The sequence below is a fragment of the Bos grunniens genome, chromosome 22 (genome assembly GCF_055505025.1).
Source record: "Bos grunniens cultivar Pamir isolate PY7600 chromosome 22, Bosgru_T2T1.0, whole genome shotgun sequence".
NCBI classification, from domain to species: domain Eukaryota; kingdom Metazoa; phylum Chordata; class Mammalia; order Artiodactyla; family Bovidae; genus Bos; species Bos grunniens.
The window spans coordinates 16696550-16714873 of NC_141186.1; the positions used below are offsets into that span (position 1 = coordinate 16696550).

At 42.9% G+C, this 18324-nt stretch overlaps 1 protein-coding gene across 4 annotated transcripts; it reads left to right on the forward strand.

Annotated features, from left to right (window-relative positions):
• The first annotated feature begins 1560 nt into the window (after positions 1-1560).
• ZNF35 (zinc finger protein 35) lies at positions 1561-14622 on the forward strand. Of its 4 annotated transcripts, none has more exons than XM_086366437.1 (4): positions 1561-1649; positions 3860-4175; positions 5171-5315; positions 8541-14622. In XM_086366437.1, exons 2-4 carry the CDS (start codon positions 3984-3986, stop codon positions 9791-9793), a joined length of 1590 nt encoding a protein of 529 aa, XP_086222563.1. In that variant the 5' UTR covers positions 1561-1649; positions 3860-3983; the 3' UTR covers positions 9794-14622. The 4 variants fall into 4 exon arrangements, with proteins under 4 accessions (XP_086222563.1, XP_086222562.1, XP_086222566.1 ...); XM_086366436.1 differs by having other exon boundaries at positions 3863-4175; XM_086366440.1 differs by lacking the exon at positions 5171-5315.
• Positions 14623-18324: the final 3702 nt, after the last annotated feature.

Genomic DNA, 18324 nt, shown 5'->3' on the forward strand with positions numbered 1-18324 from the left:
CCATGGGGAATAATTTGGCAGTTTTTTATAAAACCAAACATGCATTTACCATATGACCCAGTATTTGCACTCTGAGCATTCATCTCAAAAAAATGAAAACTGTTACACACACACACACACACACGCCTGTATGTGATTGTTAAAAGCAGTTTTGCTAGTAATAGTAATTTGTAATAACTCATCAAATATCCTTCAACAGGTGGTTAAAAGAAACTGCCATATATCTATACCATGGAATACTTACTACTGTGCAGTAAAATTGAATGACCTATTGATATCTGCAGTGACTCAAGTGCATTCCAAGAGAATTATGCTGAGTGAAAAAATCCAATCTCAAAAGGTCGTATACTGTATGGTCACATTTATATAATACTCTAAAATAACAAAAAAAGTATAGGGATGAAAAAAACCAGATTAGTGGTTGCCAGAGGTTGGGGATGGAGGGACAGAGCAACAGAAGAGGGAGGGGTTGCCCTTAGAGAGGTCTTGGTGTTGGAAACATTGTGTATCTGAATTGTGATGGTGGTTCCACAAATCTACACGTGATAAAATGACAAGTACACACACACATTGTACCAATGTCAGTTTCCTGATTTTTATCTTAAATTATAATTATGTAAGATGTACCCATTGGTGGAAACTAGTTGAAGGTTATTATTATCTTTGCAACTCCTGTGAATCTGTAAATTCATAATAGAAAGCAAATCTAAACAGCCATACCAAATATAGTGTGTGAAACTGACTTGGAAAAACAGTTAATGAAGTCTATATTTTAGGACAGTTGGAAATTTGAAAATGACTGATAATAGATGATATTAGGGAATATTTGTTAATTTTCCTACCTGTAATGATAGTATTGTTAGTGTCAAGATTCTTATTATTATTAAAGGATACATGTAGAAGTATTTGGAATGAGTATTTTGATGTTTACAACTTTAAAAATATGTTTTTCAGTATGCATAGAGAGAGAAGGCAAACGTTGTTTAGTTACTCAGTAATGTCTGACTCTTGTGACTTCATGGGCTATAGAAGCCTACCTGGATCCTTTGTCCGTGGAATTCTCCAGGCAAGAATACTAGAGCGGATTGCTATTTCCTTCTCCAGGGGATATTTTGGACTCAGGATCTGATCCTGTCCCCTGCAGTGGCAGGCAGATTCTTTACTACTAAGCCACCAGGAAAGTCCAACTCAAAGACAGTGAAGTGTTATTTGTTGAGTACAGGCATTCACTGTACCATTCTCTGTACGTTTGATATTTCCAAAATAAAACATTAGGGTCAAAATGATCAGGGCCTTCTACAGATGGATACTCTGTAGCTTCAGGCTCCCAGCTGCTCTCCTCACTTCATTGCTCTTGCCAGGCGTAGGAATGCCCCTTGCCCTGAGGTTCAGGGTCCCTAGTCCACCTGCACTCTTCCTCTAAGCTTGTTCTTCCATCCCTGATCCGTTGCGAAATTGGACACCCAACGAGAAGACAGTACCTCCGAGATTCCTAGAGAGGCTGGTCTGGCGACTTGGGGAGCCGGAAGCCCATCCCCAGGCACTTCCTGTCCGGTCATTGTTCTCGTGCCGGTAGGCGCCGGGGTCCAGGCCACCCGCCTTCTGCTCCAGAGCTCGCGAGCTCCGGCCGTGCTTCTGCTCCGCGCACGGTGAGCGGGGGTGGTGTGGCCTGGGCGCGAACGTCGGGGGCGCGGGAGGGTCCATTCCAGGGGTATGCCCCCCTCGTCCTCCCTTCAGGGATCCCAGCACTGTCTGTCTGTCCCGGGGCTGCTCCGCGCCCCGGCACTTCGGAAATCCGCTGTTGCCTACCTACCGGGGGCCTAGCCCCGGGGTAGGTTGGACACGAACCGCCCCAGGGGCCTGGCTTATCCCAGGATCTGGGCTGTGTGGCGTCTGGAGGTGGAGGAGATGGGTTGCCACGATTGGAAATAGGGAAAGGACGTTGAAAGAAAGCCCATGATAGGAGACTGTGCTGTCTAGGGCTGGAGGCCAGTTAGAATATCAGCAGTCTGATACCAATGCCCAAAGTAGGCGATCTTGTGTATACACGGGTGAAACGAGTATTAAGGACCTTCCTCCCTGATAAAATTCAACTAGTCATGGAAAGAAGAATTCTCCAGAATTAAGATTTGTTGCAGGACTGAAATATTGCACTACTCAAGAGATGCAGGGTATGGAATAAGTTGCCAATAAGTTAATGCAGAATAAAGTATATGATCACTTCAGTAGTAGCAAAAGAGAACTTAATGAAATTTAGCACTTTTCTCCTAATAAGACACCTAAAGGGAAATAGGAAAATTTCAGTTTCTCCATAATCAGTTATAATGGTAGATTAATACTCACAGATTAAGAACAAAAAAATCTGTTGGCTTGGCTGTGATACTGGGGAACTGTTAGTTCATGGTGATATGATTTGTTTCAGTCCTTTTAGAAAGCAGTTTGACAATATATGTCACCTATAAAATCCTTTGGTTAGTAATCCCTCTATTCTAAAGGAATAATTCAGCAGCAGAAAAAACTATTTGCATGAAAAGAATCTTAAGAATTATGTTAAGAAAATAAACTGGAAACAAGATTCTTTTACTAAAGCAGTGATTAATAAATAGGGGCTGGTTTAATAAATTATAATATTATGGTGGTGGTGGTTTAGTTGCTAAGTCGTGTGCAACTCTTGGCGACCCCATGGACTGCAGCCCACCAGGCTCCTCTGTCCATGGGATTTTCCAGGCAAGAATACTGGAATGGATTGCCATTTCCTTCTCCAGCAGATCTTCCCAACCCAGGAATCGAACCCAGGTCTCCTGCAGTGCAGGCAGATTCTTTACCGACTGAGCTATGAGGGAAGTCCTATAATATTATAGGTATTATATAATATATAGTATTTATATTGTTTTTAAATTATGTATATTATAATATTTAGAGTACCATGCCAGAAGGAGGTGGCATTGTATGTACTTAACATTAAAACATCTACCATCTTAAGAGTGCTGTTTTGTCTCACAGTTGAAAGAAATAGAAAAATATAAAAATCAAAGGAAGAGGACCTTAAAACCACCTGTGATTACATCACCCAGAGATAACCTCTCCTAACATGTTGGTGTCTAGTGCCAAGTTGCTTAGCAGTAAGTCATGTCCAACTCTTTACGACCCCATGGACTGTAGCCCACCAGGCTCCTCTGTCCATGGGATTCTCCAGGCAAGAATACTGGAATGGATTGTTGTGCCCTTCTCCAGGGGATCTTCCTGACCCAGGGATTGAACCTGCATCTTTTATGTCTCCTGCATTGCCAGGCGGGTTCTTTACCACTAGTGCTACCTAGGAAGCACAGTTGGTGTCTTTTTCTTGAGAGTCTTTTGTTCATACTATTGTTTTTGGTGCTTAAAACAAACAAAACAAAATCTTTGCATTGTAATGACCCTTCTTAAAAAAAAAAAAGCCCATGGTGATAATTGTGAAAATATGCATCCCCTAAATTAAAAAATTCAAGTCATAATTGTCAGTATGGTTGGAGATTTTCCCTCAAAATAAGAATTTTAAATTCTTCAGTATACAGTGATTATCTCTCTGGAGATGAGCAAGGGGTAATTTTTTTTAATCATTTTCTGTTTTTTTAAGTTTTTACAATTAAATTATATTAACTGTATAATCAGGGGAAATCAATAAACATTACATAAAAGTGTTTGTAATGTGATCATTATGGAGATAAATTGCCTATTTACAGTCCAACTCCTTCCATCCTGTTGAGGAATAGAGCAAACCCTGTGCTGTAGTGGCTGCTGCCTGGACACTGGTAACCTGTGGTCTTAGTGGCATCAAGGCAAACCTCTGCTCTACTAACAGTGTTTTCTGATTTCCCAGTAGATACTACTCATCATGTCCCTGGGAGGAAACTCAGGAAGAAGCTTTTGAAACTTAAAGATTAGATGGGGCTTGACTTCTGCTGGGCAACCCCCAGCCATAGGAATTCTGCTGAGCAGAGACGATGACCACAGAATTGAGAGAGGCTGTGGCCCTGGCTCACTGGGGCCCAGTGACAGTGAAAAAAGAGGAAGAAGAGGAGGAAGGCTTTGTGGGCCAGGCATCCAGCCAACAAGTGCACTCTGAAGACATCAAAGTCTGGGCCCCTGGGGAAGCTCCTCAGACATGCCTCCCTGTGTCAGAACAGGAGGAAAAGGTAAGCAGTGGTCGGGGAGGAGAGAGGGAGGATGGTCCTAAAGATTGCACATGATTTCAGGAGGGACCCTGTCCTTCCGCTTCCACACCTAGAGGCTTATTTCCTGGTGAGGGCTCTGGCCTTTAGTCTTTTGCAATTTAATTGAAACGTACTATTCTATTGATGTTGACATTCAGTACTTTCTATAAACCAGTGCTTCTCAAACTGTGCTACAGTTTGCAATTAGCTGGGGAGTTTTTTTATGAAATCATGATACCTATGTCATATCTCATGTAAGTTAAATCAGAATCTCTGGGGAGGTGGGCCCCAGATCTCTGTATACAAAAAAAAAAAAAAAAAAGCTCTTCCAGTGAGTCCAGGCATGATTTGATAACTCTTACTTGTACTTCTCAAACTAATATGCGTAAGAATCACCAGGGGTTGGGGTCAGGGGATATGAGGTCTTGTCAAAATGAAGATTCTGATTCAGGAGATCTGGGGTATTGGTCAGAGACTCTGCAGTTTTCACACACTCCCAGTGATGGTGATTCTGCTTGTCCACAGACCACAATTTGAGTCGTGAGGCTGTATGTTTTCAAACCTACACCTCACCATGACTAGCCGTATGAGGGCAGAGGTACCCCAAAGACTCTCTGTAATAATATGACCAGAACCTTGCTTCTTTGATCTTTAGGCTTTAGGAAGATCTACTCTGAAAAATCTCCACATGTCTTGTCATGCACTCACTGACAAGTTAGGTTTGGGCAGTGAGATGAAATCAAAGTGATAGGGGAAAAGGTAGCATGCTTGCTTCTCTGCCTAACTCACCTTGGGGATTAGGGAAGACTCTCTGGCTTCCTTTTCCCTTTTTTTAAATATTTGGTGTTTTTCTTTCTTTCTTTTTTTTTTTATGGCCTTGAAGAATAGGTGCTTATGTTCTTGTCCTCAAAGTTATGATCATACCACCTTCCACCGACAGTCTCCTCAGAAACCCACCTGTGCCTGCTTGTTTCTAGGGTCAGAACATGTTCTGGGACATGGCTGTAGTCCTGAAACCAACACAAGAGGCACCTGCTGCTTCAACCCCAGGCAGCTCTTCATTACCAGGGACTCTGGCCAAGAGCGAGCTACTGGACACTCATGGGAACATGGCCTGTCTAGGTGAGGTCAATTCTCTGATTCAGAATCTGACTGTTGAGGTTTCTCAAAATCTTTTCAGAGGCTGCTGGTATGGTCTCCTAGCCTGAGCAACAGAGAGTACTGAGGTGTTGAAGGTGTCAGGGAGAGCTGGGCAGAGGAATACTGAAAGATGCCTATGCATTTGTCATAGGAAATGGCTTGTTTTGCACACAGTTTCAAGACACCACACCAGGCAAACACAGGTAAACTCCAAATTTAGTTTTTTAAAAAATAATTTTACATATTTATTTTTGGCTCTGCTGGGCCTTCTTGCTGCAAAGGCAGTGGCTTCTCTGTTGCAGATCACAGACTCTAGGGAGCATAGGCTTTGAGAGTTGTATAGTTGTGACGCACAGGTTTAGTTGGTCCTCGGCAAATGGGATCTTCCCGGATCAGGGGATCAAATGTATCACCTACTTGGCAGGCAGATTCTTTACCACTGAGCCACCAGGGAAGTTCTCCAAATTTAACTTTCGATTACATTTATTGTTCAGCAAGTTTCATATCTATGCACACATGTAGACACATGTCCTCTCCCTATGCTTCGTATTTGTTGTAGCTTGGTGAGCCTGCAAGAGAAGCTAACTAAGATAAGAAGGGTCACCTTTTGTGGTGATTTTTTGAGGTGTTCCATTTTCATAGGTCTTTGTGGACTTTCTAGAGGATTTTGAACACTTGTGTCAGCCATGATGATGTCCAAAGTCAGTCATGATGGCTGACTTACCACCTGGTTCTCCAGGCTGGGACTCAGGATATGCCTGGCTAGCAGTGGTGGAAGCTTGTGAAGTAGGGACATGTAACTGGGTCAAGTGTGTGGTCACCATAAGTCCTGTGTTGTGGAAGCAGTCCCTGCATGCCTGCCAAGGCCCCTCTGGCACTGACATGCTATGAGTCTGCCTGGCCAGGGCTGTGGCTGAATATTCTGAACCCTCTCTCCTCCCTAGCCAGTTCCTCAAGCATTTGCAAACCAAGTCCCTTTCTTAAACCAGTGTTTTGGGGAAGGTTAGGACGGCCACCTTTCATATTCCTGTGTCTTATTTAATTCCCCAAACTCTCAGTAACTTCTGTTTCCTATCTTTGCTTTCTGTTCCAGTCCTTCTGGCACATTCCCCTTATATCACTTCTTTTCTGTTTCCCTGCTTTATCAGACATTCATGGTCTGAACTCCAACAGCTGCACCCATCCACTAGGAATGGCCACTGTTTTCTGTTTTTCTTTTTTTTGGCTGTGCGGGTCTTTGTTGTAGCAAGTGGGCTGTAGGCTTTCACTAGTTGTGGTGCACCAGCTTCTCATTGTGGTGCAAGGGCTTTTCTTGTTGCAGAGTATGGGCTCAGTGGTTGCCTCAAGGGCTTCTCTACTTGTAGCATTCAGGCTCTCTAGTTGTAGTGTGCAGTCTTAATTGCCCTGTGGCATGTGGGATCTTAGTTTCCCAACCAGGGATTGAACTTCTGTCCTTTGCATTGGAAGACTGAGTCTTAACCACTGGACCACCAGGCAAGACCAGACAACTATTTTCTTTCCCTGCTTTTCCCAGCCAGGACTCACCTTTCTGCCAGCAATTTCTGTTGTTACAGGTAATGGCGAGAACACTGACTTCTAGCCATTGAGAGGGGAACCCCAGTGTAGTTGCTGCCATATCTCTGAGAACTCTTTGACCTTGAGCAAGTCCATTCTTTTTCTGAACCTCCATTTTCTGTTCTATGAACTGGGGTCTGTTCATTCAGTAAATATAAGATTTGTTGAGGTACTGCTTCCTGTGTGCCCAGCTGTGTAACAGGTGCTGGACATATAGCAGTGAGTGAAAACAGCCTTGCACTTTTTTAGCTCCCGTACAAGTGAAGGGAAATACTTTCATCTTGATAATAAAATTGTATAGTATACATGAAAGTACTTTGGAAATTTTGATGTGAATGTCTGAGAGTTTTATTTACAGTTTGGTGTGTACTCATTAAAATTGAATTTATTAAGGTTTATACATTAAAATAAAAAAAAAATTTTTTTTTAAATTTTTTAGCCATACCACGCAGCATGTGGGATCTTAGTTCCCTGACTAGGGATCAAACCCTTGCACCCTGCATTGGAAGTACAGAGTGTTAACCCCTGGACTGCCAGGGAAGTACTTAAAGTGTATATATTTAAAACAAGTTTTTAAACTTTTTAGTATAACTTGTTTTTATTTCCTTTGTACATCTGGAAAAATTCAGAAGATGGGGCTTCCATGGTGGCTCACTGGTAAAGAATCCGCCTGCCAATGCAGGAGACACAGGTTCGATCTCTGATCCAGAAAGATAACTATTGAGCCTGTGCTCTAGATCCCGGGAGCTGCAGCTACTGAGTCTGTGCACCCTAGAGCCCATGCTCCGAAATAAGACAAGCCATGGCAATGAGAAACCTGAGCATCACAACTGGAGAGTAGCCCCCGCTCGCCACAACTAGAGAAAAGCCCAAACAGGAGCGAAGACCCAGCACAGCCAAAAATAAATAAAAATATTAAAAAAAAGAAAAAGAAAAAAAAGGAGGGGGGGATTCCCTGGTGGTCCAGTGGTTAGAACTCCCCGCTTCCACTGCTGAAGGCCCAGGTTCAATCACTGGTCAAGGAACTAAGATCCCAAAAGCCATGTGATGTGGCCAAAAAACCAGGAAAGGAAGAGTGAAGAGGTAGTAGGGGAAAGAGGTAACAAGGAGAAAGTAAGATAAGACAGAAGAAAAGAAGATATAAGAGCAGTTTTAAACTACAGGGAGAAAAATGGAGTAGAGTTTAAAAAAAAAAAAATCACAACAGTAGAAATAGATATAACCAAAAAAAGATTAGCTTTTCAGGGTTTTCTGTTGTTGTCGAAGTCGGGGCTTTGTTGTATCCAGGGCTCAGCCATTCTCTTTCTCTGACACTGCCCTTCCTGAGTGACTGTGCTGGAGTTGCATTACCATGGTCTTAGCCAGCGACCAAACTGGACTGTCCCCTTGCCCAGTATTGCTCTGTGCCTTAAACATCCCCATGCCACCCACTCCCTTCTTGGTTGGAGAGTTGCCCTGGTCTGTGCCAGTAGGGTGTCTGGATGCTCGATGCCCCTGTGCAGTTGCTCATGACCTGCAGCTTACAGCTGAATTCAATATACTTCCCCATCTTTATGAATTGACCATCCTATTCTTTTTCTAGATCATAAAAATCTGAAACTTACATTTTCTGTTTTTGTTTGTTTGTTTCAGGTGCTGAAACCAAAAATCGACAGTTATTGGTTCCAAAAATTGAAATATGTGATGAAACAGAAAAATCCTTCATCGTTTCAGGAAGAATCCAGAAAGTTGACCCGCAAGGACCCAAGTTAGGAGAAGCCTGTGAAAATAGGAACATGTTAAAGAGGCAAAGAATAAAGAGGGAGCAGAAAGATTTTGGACAGGTGACAGTGAAGGACTGTCACCTCCCTGAAAACCTCAAAGAAGAGGAAGACCAGAAGTGTCCCAAAGCTGAGGAGCGATACACCCTCAGTTCTGGCTCTGTTAAAAATCAGAAAAGCCAGCCTGGGCAGAAACCTTTTACATGCGGCGTGTGTGGGAAAGGCTTTAGCCAGAGCGCAAATCTCGTGGTGCATCAGCGAATCCACACTGGGGAGAAACCCTTTGAATGTCACCAGTGTGGGAAGGCCTTCATTCAGAGTGCAAACCTTGTTGTGCATCAGCGAATCCATACTGGACAGAAACCCTATGTTTGTTCAAAGTGTGGGAAAGCCTTCACCCAGAGTTCAAACCTGACTGTACATCAAAAAATCCACTCCTTAGAGAAAACCTTTAAGTGCAACGAATGTGAGAAAGCCTTCAGTTACAGCTCACAGCTTGCCCGGCACCAGAAAGTCCACATCACAGAAAAATGCTATGAATGTAACGAGTGTGGGAAAACGTTTACCCGGAGCTCCAACCTCATTGTTCACCAGAGAATCCATACCGGGGAGAAGCCGTTCGCCTGTAATGACTGTGGCAAAGCCTTCACCCAGAGCGCCAATCTTATTGTGCATCAGCGAAGCCATACTGGGGAGAAGCCATATGAGTGCAAAGAGTGTGGAAAAGCCTTCAGTTGTTTTTCACACCTCATCGTGCACCAGAGAATTCACACTGCAGAGAAACCTTATGACTGCAGCGAGTGTGGGAAGGCCTTCAGTCAGCTCTCTTGCCTTATCGTGCACCAGAGAATTCATAGCGGGGACCTTCCGTACGTGTGCAACGAATGTGGGAAGGCCTTCACGTGCAGCTCGTACCTGCTTATTCATCAGAGGATCCATAACGGGGAGAAGCCATACACATGCAATGAGTGTGGCAAGTCCTTCCGGCAGAGGTCGAGCCTCACAGTGCACCAGAGAACCCACACGGGGGAGAAGCCCTATGAGTGTGCCAAGTGCGGTGCAGCCTTCATCTCCAACTCGCACCTCATGCGCCACCACAGAACCCACCTCGTGGAGAGCACATAGAGGGCAAGGGAGACCTCCAGGTGCCGATCCAAACCTCCTGCTCCCCAAGTCGGATAGAAACCTCTTGGCTGTTTCCTCCTTGGCAAAAATGAAGCCTGCTCTGTCCTACAAAGTTACGGTTTTGGACTTGCCTGGTGGTCCAGTGGGTAAGACTCAGCTTCCAGTGCAGGGAGCACGGGTTTGATCCCTGGTCGGGGAAGTTCCATATGCTCTGCAGCCAAAAAAAAGAAAAAAAGCAACAGTTTTCAGGAGTGCAGCACAAAACACAAGGCAGACATTTCAGAGGCTAGTTTAAAGAAAATGAAAACGAAGGCCTCAAGGCAAGGATTTTATGTTTAACAGTACTCCAAGTGATCATATTGTTTGAAGTGGGATGTGGCCTTCTTAGAAACGGGTCATACAGAGCTCCGTGATAAAGATCCTTCTGGGGAAAAGGATTTTTCACTTAATTTTGTTTTTGAAAACTCTGGTAATTTTCCTGGACAACATGCAGGTTACTGGTGTGTCTGACTGATGGAATTCGGGAGCTTTGAACCTTGTGTTCTAGTATTTTGGGTTTAAGCAGTGACTCATGAAGGAAACCACTTGGGGTAGCAATTCAACAACAACTCTCACCTATGAACATGATAAGTTTTCCATTCCCTGGGTAATTTTTTTTTTAATTAAACAAAAAACTGTCTGCCACTCCTTAAATGGATGGAAGTAGGAACCGGTTGTTTCCCTCATGGTCTGCACCTCATGACAGTTGGAATGGTAAAGCTCTGGAGACTGCTGATGAGTCTCTTCTGATCATTTCCCAGCCTGCATGGCAGTCACTTGAGGATGGATGGAGACTGCACAGCAGAGCCACCGAGACTGCTGGGCTGTGTTCCTTTGAGAAGATCAACAAGTCTTCTAATAACAACCCTGGTTACCATTGCATTCCATTTGAGTGAGACGCTGCTAACAGACCCCTTCCCAGATAAGAGAAGTCACAGAATAAAGCTGGAGGCATGCCCACTTTGTCTGTTCTCATTCCGCCCAGGCCAGCCAGAGGGCTCAGTTTGGGCGTCATTGTCACTTTCTGAATGATCTGGTCATTAGAAGAAATAATGGAGCCCTTGTAATTCTGAGAGGACCCAAGAGGAAAATGAACAGAGAGGGAGGGGGCAGAGTGGAATTCCTAAGATCTTAATTTGTGTTTTTTTAGAAATTCAGAGGTATTGGCATATGAAAACTTTTAGGAGGAGGAAGAAACTGGCTGAGGTAAGATACCTTTGTTACCATTTGAGCCTTTATTCCTGGAAAAACAATTTCTACAACTATGCAATAGGTAGAGTCATATAATAATATTGCCTTGTGTTTATACAGAACCTGATTCCTTGTGTACCTTCTTGTGTAGAGTCATAATACCTGGCACTTACATCATGTTTTCACAGAGATCGTTACCTTAATCCCTGTTACACTGAAAGAGCTGTTTGTCCCCCTTACCTGAGAGAGGTCATTTAACCAAGACTAAGTAACAAGCCTGTGTTCAGACCCAGGTCCTAAATCCAGGTTCCCTTTGTTCTGCCATGTTCATTCTGTCTTGCACATGTAACCCCACCTGAATCTGTGGCAGAGTCTGAGAAAGGGGTAGATAGTCTCATTTTTAGGTGAAGAAGCAGAGCTGACAGATTTGGGGGTGTGCCTTAGAGTGACCAGCAAATTTAAGATAGGGTTTGAGTCTCTTCTCTTGATTCCTGGGTCTATCTCCATCCTACTTTCAGCATACAAGCATTTATTGTAAATGTTATACCTGGTGAGAGCACTTGGGGGCAGCTCTTGTGCGTAAGTCCATGCATTTATTGTCTCATTTCTACAGGACTAAATATTAGTTACACAGCGTTTTGTAGTTTATAGAGTACTTTGCCATACAAAAGGCATACACAAAAAGCTTATTAACTTCTTAACTTGTTTTCCCCTTTAATCAGTCTTTCATCAAAGTATGTATGACTTCTCTTCCATCAAGTCAGTGATGCCATCCAGCCATCTCTGTTTTAGGCCTCAATATTTTTTAAAACTTTGGAAGGGAGTGAACCACTGCAGACAAGTAAAACCTGCAGGTCACAGATGTGTGTGATCAGAGGTGGAGGGGAACTCTAGTATAAGGCAGTGTTCTGCTTCAGCAGAAAAGGACACTGACTACATCGGCTTCTGTGCCTCTAACGACCCTTGGCTGCTGAGACTCTGTGACCTGACTCACTGTATTTGTGTTTCAAGTGAATATACCAAACAATTTATTTGTATGAGTGAAACAAGTTCTATATAACATGCTTTTCTGTTCCCCATTCTACAGAGTGACTTTTTACATTTTTGTTTGTATTTCATCTCCAAATCTGGGTTTCCACAAATCACACCCAGGTTCAGGACTCCTGATCCTACACAAATTACGTGAGCTTAGTAGGTTGCACCCCACTCTAGTACTCTTGCCTGGAAAATCCTATGGACAGAGGAGCCTGGAAGGCTGCAGTCCATGGGGTTGCTGAGGGTCGAACACGACTGAGTGACTTCACTTTCACTTTTCACTTTCATGCATTGGAGAAGGAAATGGCAACCCACTCCAGTGTTCTTGCCTGGAGAATCCCAGGGACGGGGAGCCTGGTGGGCTGCCGTCTATGGGGTCGCACAGAGTCGGACACGACTGAAGTGACTTAGCAGAGTTGGTTGCTAAACAGACCAGATCCTTCCCCACCTCATAACAACTTTTCCTCCCAATTCAATTCCAACCCTCAAAATAAATTACCGTCTACTTTTTCCAGTAGGGTTTCTGGTAGGAGGGGAGTGACTACCCTTTGTTATGAAACGTGGCTTAGGTTGTCCTTTTCCTTGGGGTCGTCGCCCTTCTTTTTTTTTTTCATGCGAACTTAGATCTCCCACCAAAAATCGAATCTTCCCTGCAGTGGAAGCTCACAGTCTTAACCACTGCACTGCCAGGGAAGTCCCTTCATCTCCCTTCTTCCTAGGCTGGTCTTGCCAGAAGTAGATGTGAACTCTGAAGCCCCATTTTCTTAAGTTGCTGAGAACTATCAGTCTTTCAGCTCTCAGAGAGCTAGGCCTAACAATGAGCATTAAGGGTAGAATGCAGAAATCTGTTTTTACCCTTAAGTGAGACCAACAGATGTATGTTACATGGAGCAAAGGGATGCAAAAGTGAATCCTGTACGGGTGCTTTGGGGGCCTGGGGGAGAGATTCCTCAGCAGCATACATGCACATAAGCACACACAGCCCCCTCTCAAACACAATTGGCTGTGAATCCTCCAGGCTCAGGAAGCTAGCCCTTCCACCATGCTGTGGGTCCCCTCTCTAGGTGGCTGTCCTCCCACTTCTGTCACTTTCCCACCTTGTGCCTAACCTTTCTGGGGTCACAGTCCATTTGAGAATCTGCTGGAGGTTGTGGATCCTCTTTAGGAGAAACTCAGATTGCACGCTCAGTTTTGTGTTCATTTGTGGAGGCATATAAACTCCCAGAGGCCAATCCGAGAATCCTTTGGGGTCTCAAGTCACACCTGGGGATGTACTATGTAATCACCCACACCTGCTACAGAATGGTAACTTTATTTTTTGGCTGTGTGTGACTTAGTGGGGTCTTAGTTCCCTGACCAGGGATTGAACTCCAGCCCCTGCAGTGAAAGTGCTGAATCCTAACCACTAGACTGCCAGAGAATTCCCAGTGACATTTTTCAAAATTAACATCAGACTACGGAATCTCTAGGGATGTTGCCCAGACACATAACCTTTTCAATCTTGCTCCTCCTGGATTCCCCCCCTCCCCCCGTCAGCAAATGGTGGCATCATCCAACACCCAGACCAGAAACCCAGGAGCCATTTCTGGCTTCCAGTGTATCAGGCATTGATGACAAAAATAGTTGTTATGCACTCTCTTTGTGGCAGACATGGTGCTAGGTCCTGGGGTACCAAACCAAGCAAGGCCTGCATTTCCCCCCTTTTCATGTCTCTCACTGGAAAGCTGGATCCCTTAACATGTTTATTTACCAAGTTCTTTATCATCTCTTTCCAGCCTATGGGTTTCGTTTCTCAGGCACCTTTACTGCGGCCTGGAGGCAACTTGCTCTCGTGCCTGTGACCTCTCATCACCACGCCCCACAGCCCCCTTCTGCTTTGCCTAATATTTGGTTTCTTTTAATATTTGGCTCAGGCCCATCTCTGGAAAACCTCTGACCTCCCCATGGCCAAGAAGTATATTTACAAGTCTAGAAGGACATGATACTTGTATCCAGAGTTTTACTTTGGGCTTTAAAGTGAAAAGCATCTGGATTCAAAATTGTGTGTATATTGTGCAGTTCTCATAAAATGTTGTTACATACACTGTATACTCTTTAAAAGTATATAGATAAAAGACATGAAGGAAATATTAAAAAAAAAAGTTACAAATGTTTAAGTGACTTTTTTGGAGCCATACAAATGGTAAATTTCAGAGCTTGGGCTCAAACCCAGGTCCTAGGGATAATGGAATTATAGGTGATTAAAATTTTTTAAAATAATTTTTGTATTTTTTATAAGGAACAAAAATTTTATAATCAGGAAAAATATTTATTATAATCACAAACTTAGTTTTATTGTATTAACTATAAACAGTATCTCTAATTCTCCATTTGGTAAAATGTGGGATGTAGAATTTGGTAGAATGTGGGATGCTCTGTCTCCTCCCCTTGTCCACCTCTCTGCCTTTGAAAGTGTCAAGTCTGACAATTCTTAAATTCTGTTCTGTAACCATAGTCATTTATGCTTTGTTTATTGATTTGTTCTGAAAGTTGAAATAAACAGCATGAATGTTATTATGACTGTATACATGTTTCTGCAGATGTAAGTAATTTATTATGATTCTGTTTTCTTTTTGGAGCAGCATTTTGTTTTTATTGAAGTTTCTAGTTGTCTTTCTTTTCCCCTTGTGCTGGTTGCTTTTAACATATCCTCCGTTATTTCCAAATTCTCCATCCAATTAGACGTTCTTTGAGTCCCCCTTTCTCCTGTATATATCCCTTCCAGAGTCCTCCAGCCTCCTGTTTTAGTCTGTCCATGATGTTTGTTTGTTTTTAATTAAAAAAATTTTTTTGGCCACACTACGTAGCCCATGGGATCTTAGCTCCCTGACCAGGGATCAAACCCATCCTCCATGGAAATGCAGTGGAAATGCAGAGTCTTAACCACTGGACCACCAGGGAAGGCCCGGTCCTTGGTATTCTCTATGCCTACTATCCAGTTGTTACACTGGTACATAGCATCCTAAATTCCACATCTACCTTCTATTTACACTCTCATTTCACTGCAGAGCATCAAGTCACTTACCAAAAAGAGTATGTGGAAGGCATAAGAGTATGTTGGGTGCCTACGTATGTAAAACAACTTTTCCTGCCCTCACACTTGCTTGGTAGTTTGACTGGCTGTGAAATTCTAGGTTGAAAATTTACCCCCAGAGCTTGTAGGCATTCTTATTTCTTTGACAATCAATAGAACTCACATTTTTGTGATCTCTTTCTCCACCCCTTTCAAGCTCTTAAAGTCTCCCGTTTATCCTTGATATACTCCATTCCCTAATGGACTCAGATTAAATTTTTCAATCTAGCGACTCAAGTACTTCTAGGAAATTTTCTCATGTTATTTGTGACAGTTTTCCCTTTCCATATATTTTTTTTCCCTATTTTCACTGTTTTTGCAATTGCTGTCAATCAAATTGACTTCTGGATTGATCCTCAACTACTTACTATATTACTTTCATTTCCTTGTCTTAGATACCATTTTCTGGGAGAGTACCTTGATTATCTTTCAACCTTTCTAGTGAGTATTTTGGCAGTAATTAATTTGTAAGAGCCTTTTCTTGTTCTCACTTTGTTCCTTTTGTGTAGCATACTATTCTCATTTTACAGATGCCTCTTAAATCTGAGTATTCTAATTAGAAGGATTTTCCTTAAAGTCTCTTCTGTCACTGAATTGCCTCACCACCTTCATTCCCCTGCTCTGGGTCCTTTTTACTTTTTGTTTATCTTGTTGACTCTCTGGAGGATTTCCTCAAATATGTTGTGATTCTTATACACTCAGATATGAACATGCATATATTTGTGTGGTGTGGAGGCAGGTAGTAGGCTTGGCTCAGTAAAAGGCTTCCCTCTTGAGTGGTTGGTAGGAAGAGGTTGTTTCCCTGAAGACTAAATGCCAGGATGCAGAGATCTTTTGGCAAAAAATCATCTCATGTTTTTGTCTGGGGTTTGGATAATGTAAGTGATTCTCTAGAGTGAGAGACAAGGGGATCAAATGTTACTTCAGGTTTTCAGTTTATGCTCTTATTTTTTTATTCTTAAATTTTCTTTTTTTTTTTTTGCGGCACTGCACTGCATGCATGGATCTTAGTTCCCCAACCAGGGAGTGAACCGCCCCCCCCACCCCACCCCCCCGCAGGGGAAGCTTGGATTCTTAGCCACTGGACCACCAGAGAAGACCCCTGATGCACTTATTTTTAGCCCTATTCCACCTTACCCTTCATTGAACCAGGGGTTTCCAAGTCCCAAGTCATCTGGAATTTGGCAGGTAGACAGCTGCCTCCTTTCACTGCATTGCCCTCAACAAGTATTTCAAGTTGTCACTCCCTCCATCTAATTTTATTGTTGATGAAACCACCATTTTATCCATTTTCTATCCTCTAGAACTTTGTTTCCCTGTCCCATCATTGTTGTTCATATATTTTAAACCATTTTAACTCATTATTGTTTTATTGGAAGCTAAATGATTTAAAAAAGAATGTTGATAATCCTTTGATACAGTAGTACCACTTTTAGAAAACTAAAACTAATTATTTTAGTTTTTGACAATGGTTTATATACTTATCAGTGTTAATATTTTACAAAAAATGAAAACAGTCCAACTGACTAACAATAGTAGAATGATTATATGTGGTGGAATGTTCTGCAACCACTAAATATCATAATTTAAGGAATATTTAGTGATATGATAAAATATTTGCAATAATATTAAGTGAAACATGCAAAGTATAAAATCCAGTGGTGTGTATAGACACTTCATTTTTCTTAAATATATTAATACATGCCTAGAAAAGACTGGAAGGAAATAAATACCTGAGGTATTAACAGTGGTTAAATTTTCCTGCATTGTCTATATTTTCTACAGTGAGCCTAAATTACTTACATGATCAGAAGGGAAATTTAAGAAAAAGATCATGGCTTATTTGGAGTGGTAAGATGTTCTTGTGGGGTGTGGAATGGATAGTGGGGAACAGCAGAATAAGAGTCAGGGGAAATACAGTGGTCAGTTACCAAGGACCTAATGCCAGGCGAGGGGATTCAGCTGGAGAATATATATAACCCCAGTGTTTGTGACATGCAGTTAAAGCTGTGGAGAGTGGAGGCTGGGCTGGTGAGGGGAGAAAGGCCTCTGGAGATCATACAGACCACTTCTGTCAGAGTCCAGGAGAGACCCTGGATTCTGACCCAGGCAGCAGCAGGGGCCAGAGGAGAAGACAGATGGAATGAGCAGGCCTTCGGGGCACGGAGGATCAATCCAGGCTTCCACACCCTGTGACACATAATCTCTGACAACTGGGGCCTAGCCCAGACCCGAGAGGTCCTGGTTTCTGTGTGCCTCTCTGGGGCTGCCCTGTGTCACCCTGGGTGTGAGGAGGCAACCTAAGTCCTAGTGGGCTACTTGGCTACCCAGGTCCCCGTGCTGGGCCAATAGCAAGGTTGTAACTGCTGTTAGTTGGAGGGGTTTTCTGTGTGCTAGGCACTCTGCTAAATGCCAAATGTTTTTTTTAATCTCATTTAGACTTCACCTGAGGAGGGAAGTTCTCTTATTATCTACATTCTCTTTATTTATTTTTTTTTTTGAAGTAAGTTTTTATTGGAGCATGGTTGCTTTACAATGTTGTGTTTCTACTATACAGCAAAATGAATCAGGTGGGTATACATATGCCCCCACTTTTTTGGATTATCTACATTTTCATAGTCAGTAGTCACAGTCAGGATTAAGATAACTAAGGCTAAAGGCCATTATCTCCTCGCCCAAGCTATCTTCTCAGTGTGCCTCCAAGAACCCCTCTCCTCATCTAAAAGTGCTTTATTTAATTGGAACAACAGTGCTTGCCTGTGGTAAGAAGTTCGGTGGTACAAGAGCAGACAATAAAGAAGTTGTGTCCCTCCCAGCCCAGAGTACCCCAGTACGTGCATCACAGAGATAACTGTTATCAATTTCTTGGGGATCCTCCCAGACATGCATTTATAGTCTTATATATTCCCCCCCACACACGCACACACACGACCTTAGGATACTTTTTTTTTTCTTAACTCAGTGTGTCTTGGAGATGGTTTGTTTGCCTGTAAGTTCTAATTCTTTTTCACTGCTGTGTGATATTCTGTTATATGGATGTACTGTGATTCATGGAGCAAGTGCCCTACTGGTGGTCATGTAGGTTCTTTTCTATCTTTTGCTTTTACAAACAATGCCATGATGAATATCCCAGCATACTGTCCTTTATCAGTTT

Coding starts and splice junctions, on each gene's coding strand:
- ZNF35 (XM_086366437.1), top strand. CDS start 3,984: ATGACCACAGAATTGAGAGAGGCTGTGGCCCTGGCTCACTGGGGCCCA. Junction 4,176..5,170: donor TGTCAGAACAGGAGGAAAAG/GTAAGCAGTGGT, acceptor GCTTGTTTCTAG/GGTCAGAACATGTTCTGGGA. Junction 5,316..8,540: donor TGGGAACATGGCCTGTCTAG/GTGAGGTCAATT, acceptor TGTTTGTTTCAG/GTGCTGAAACCAAAAATCGA.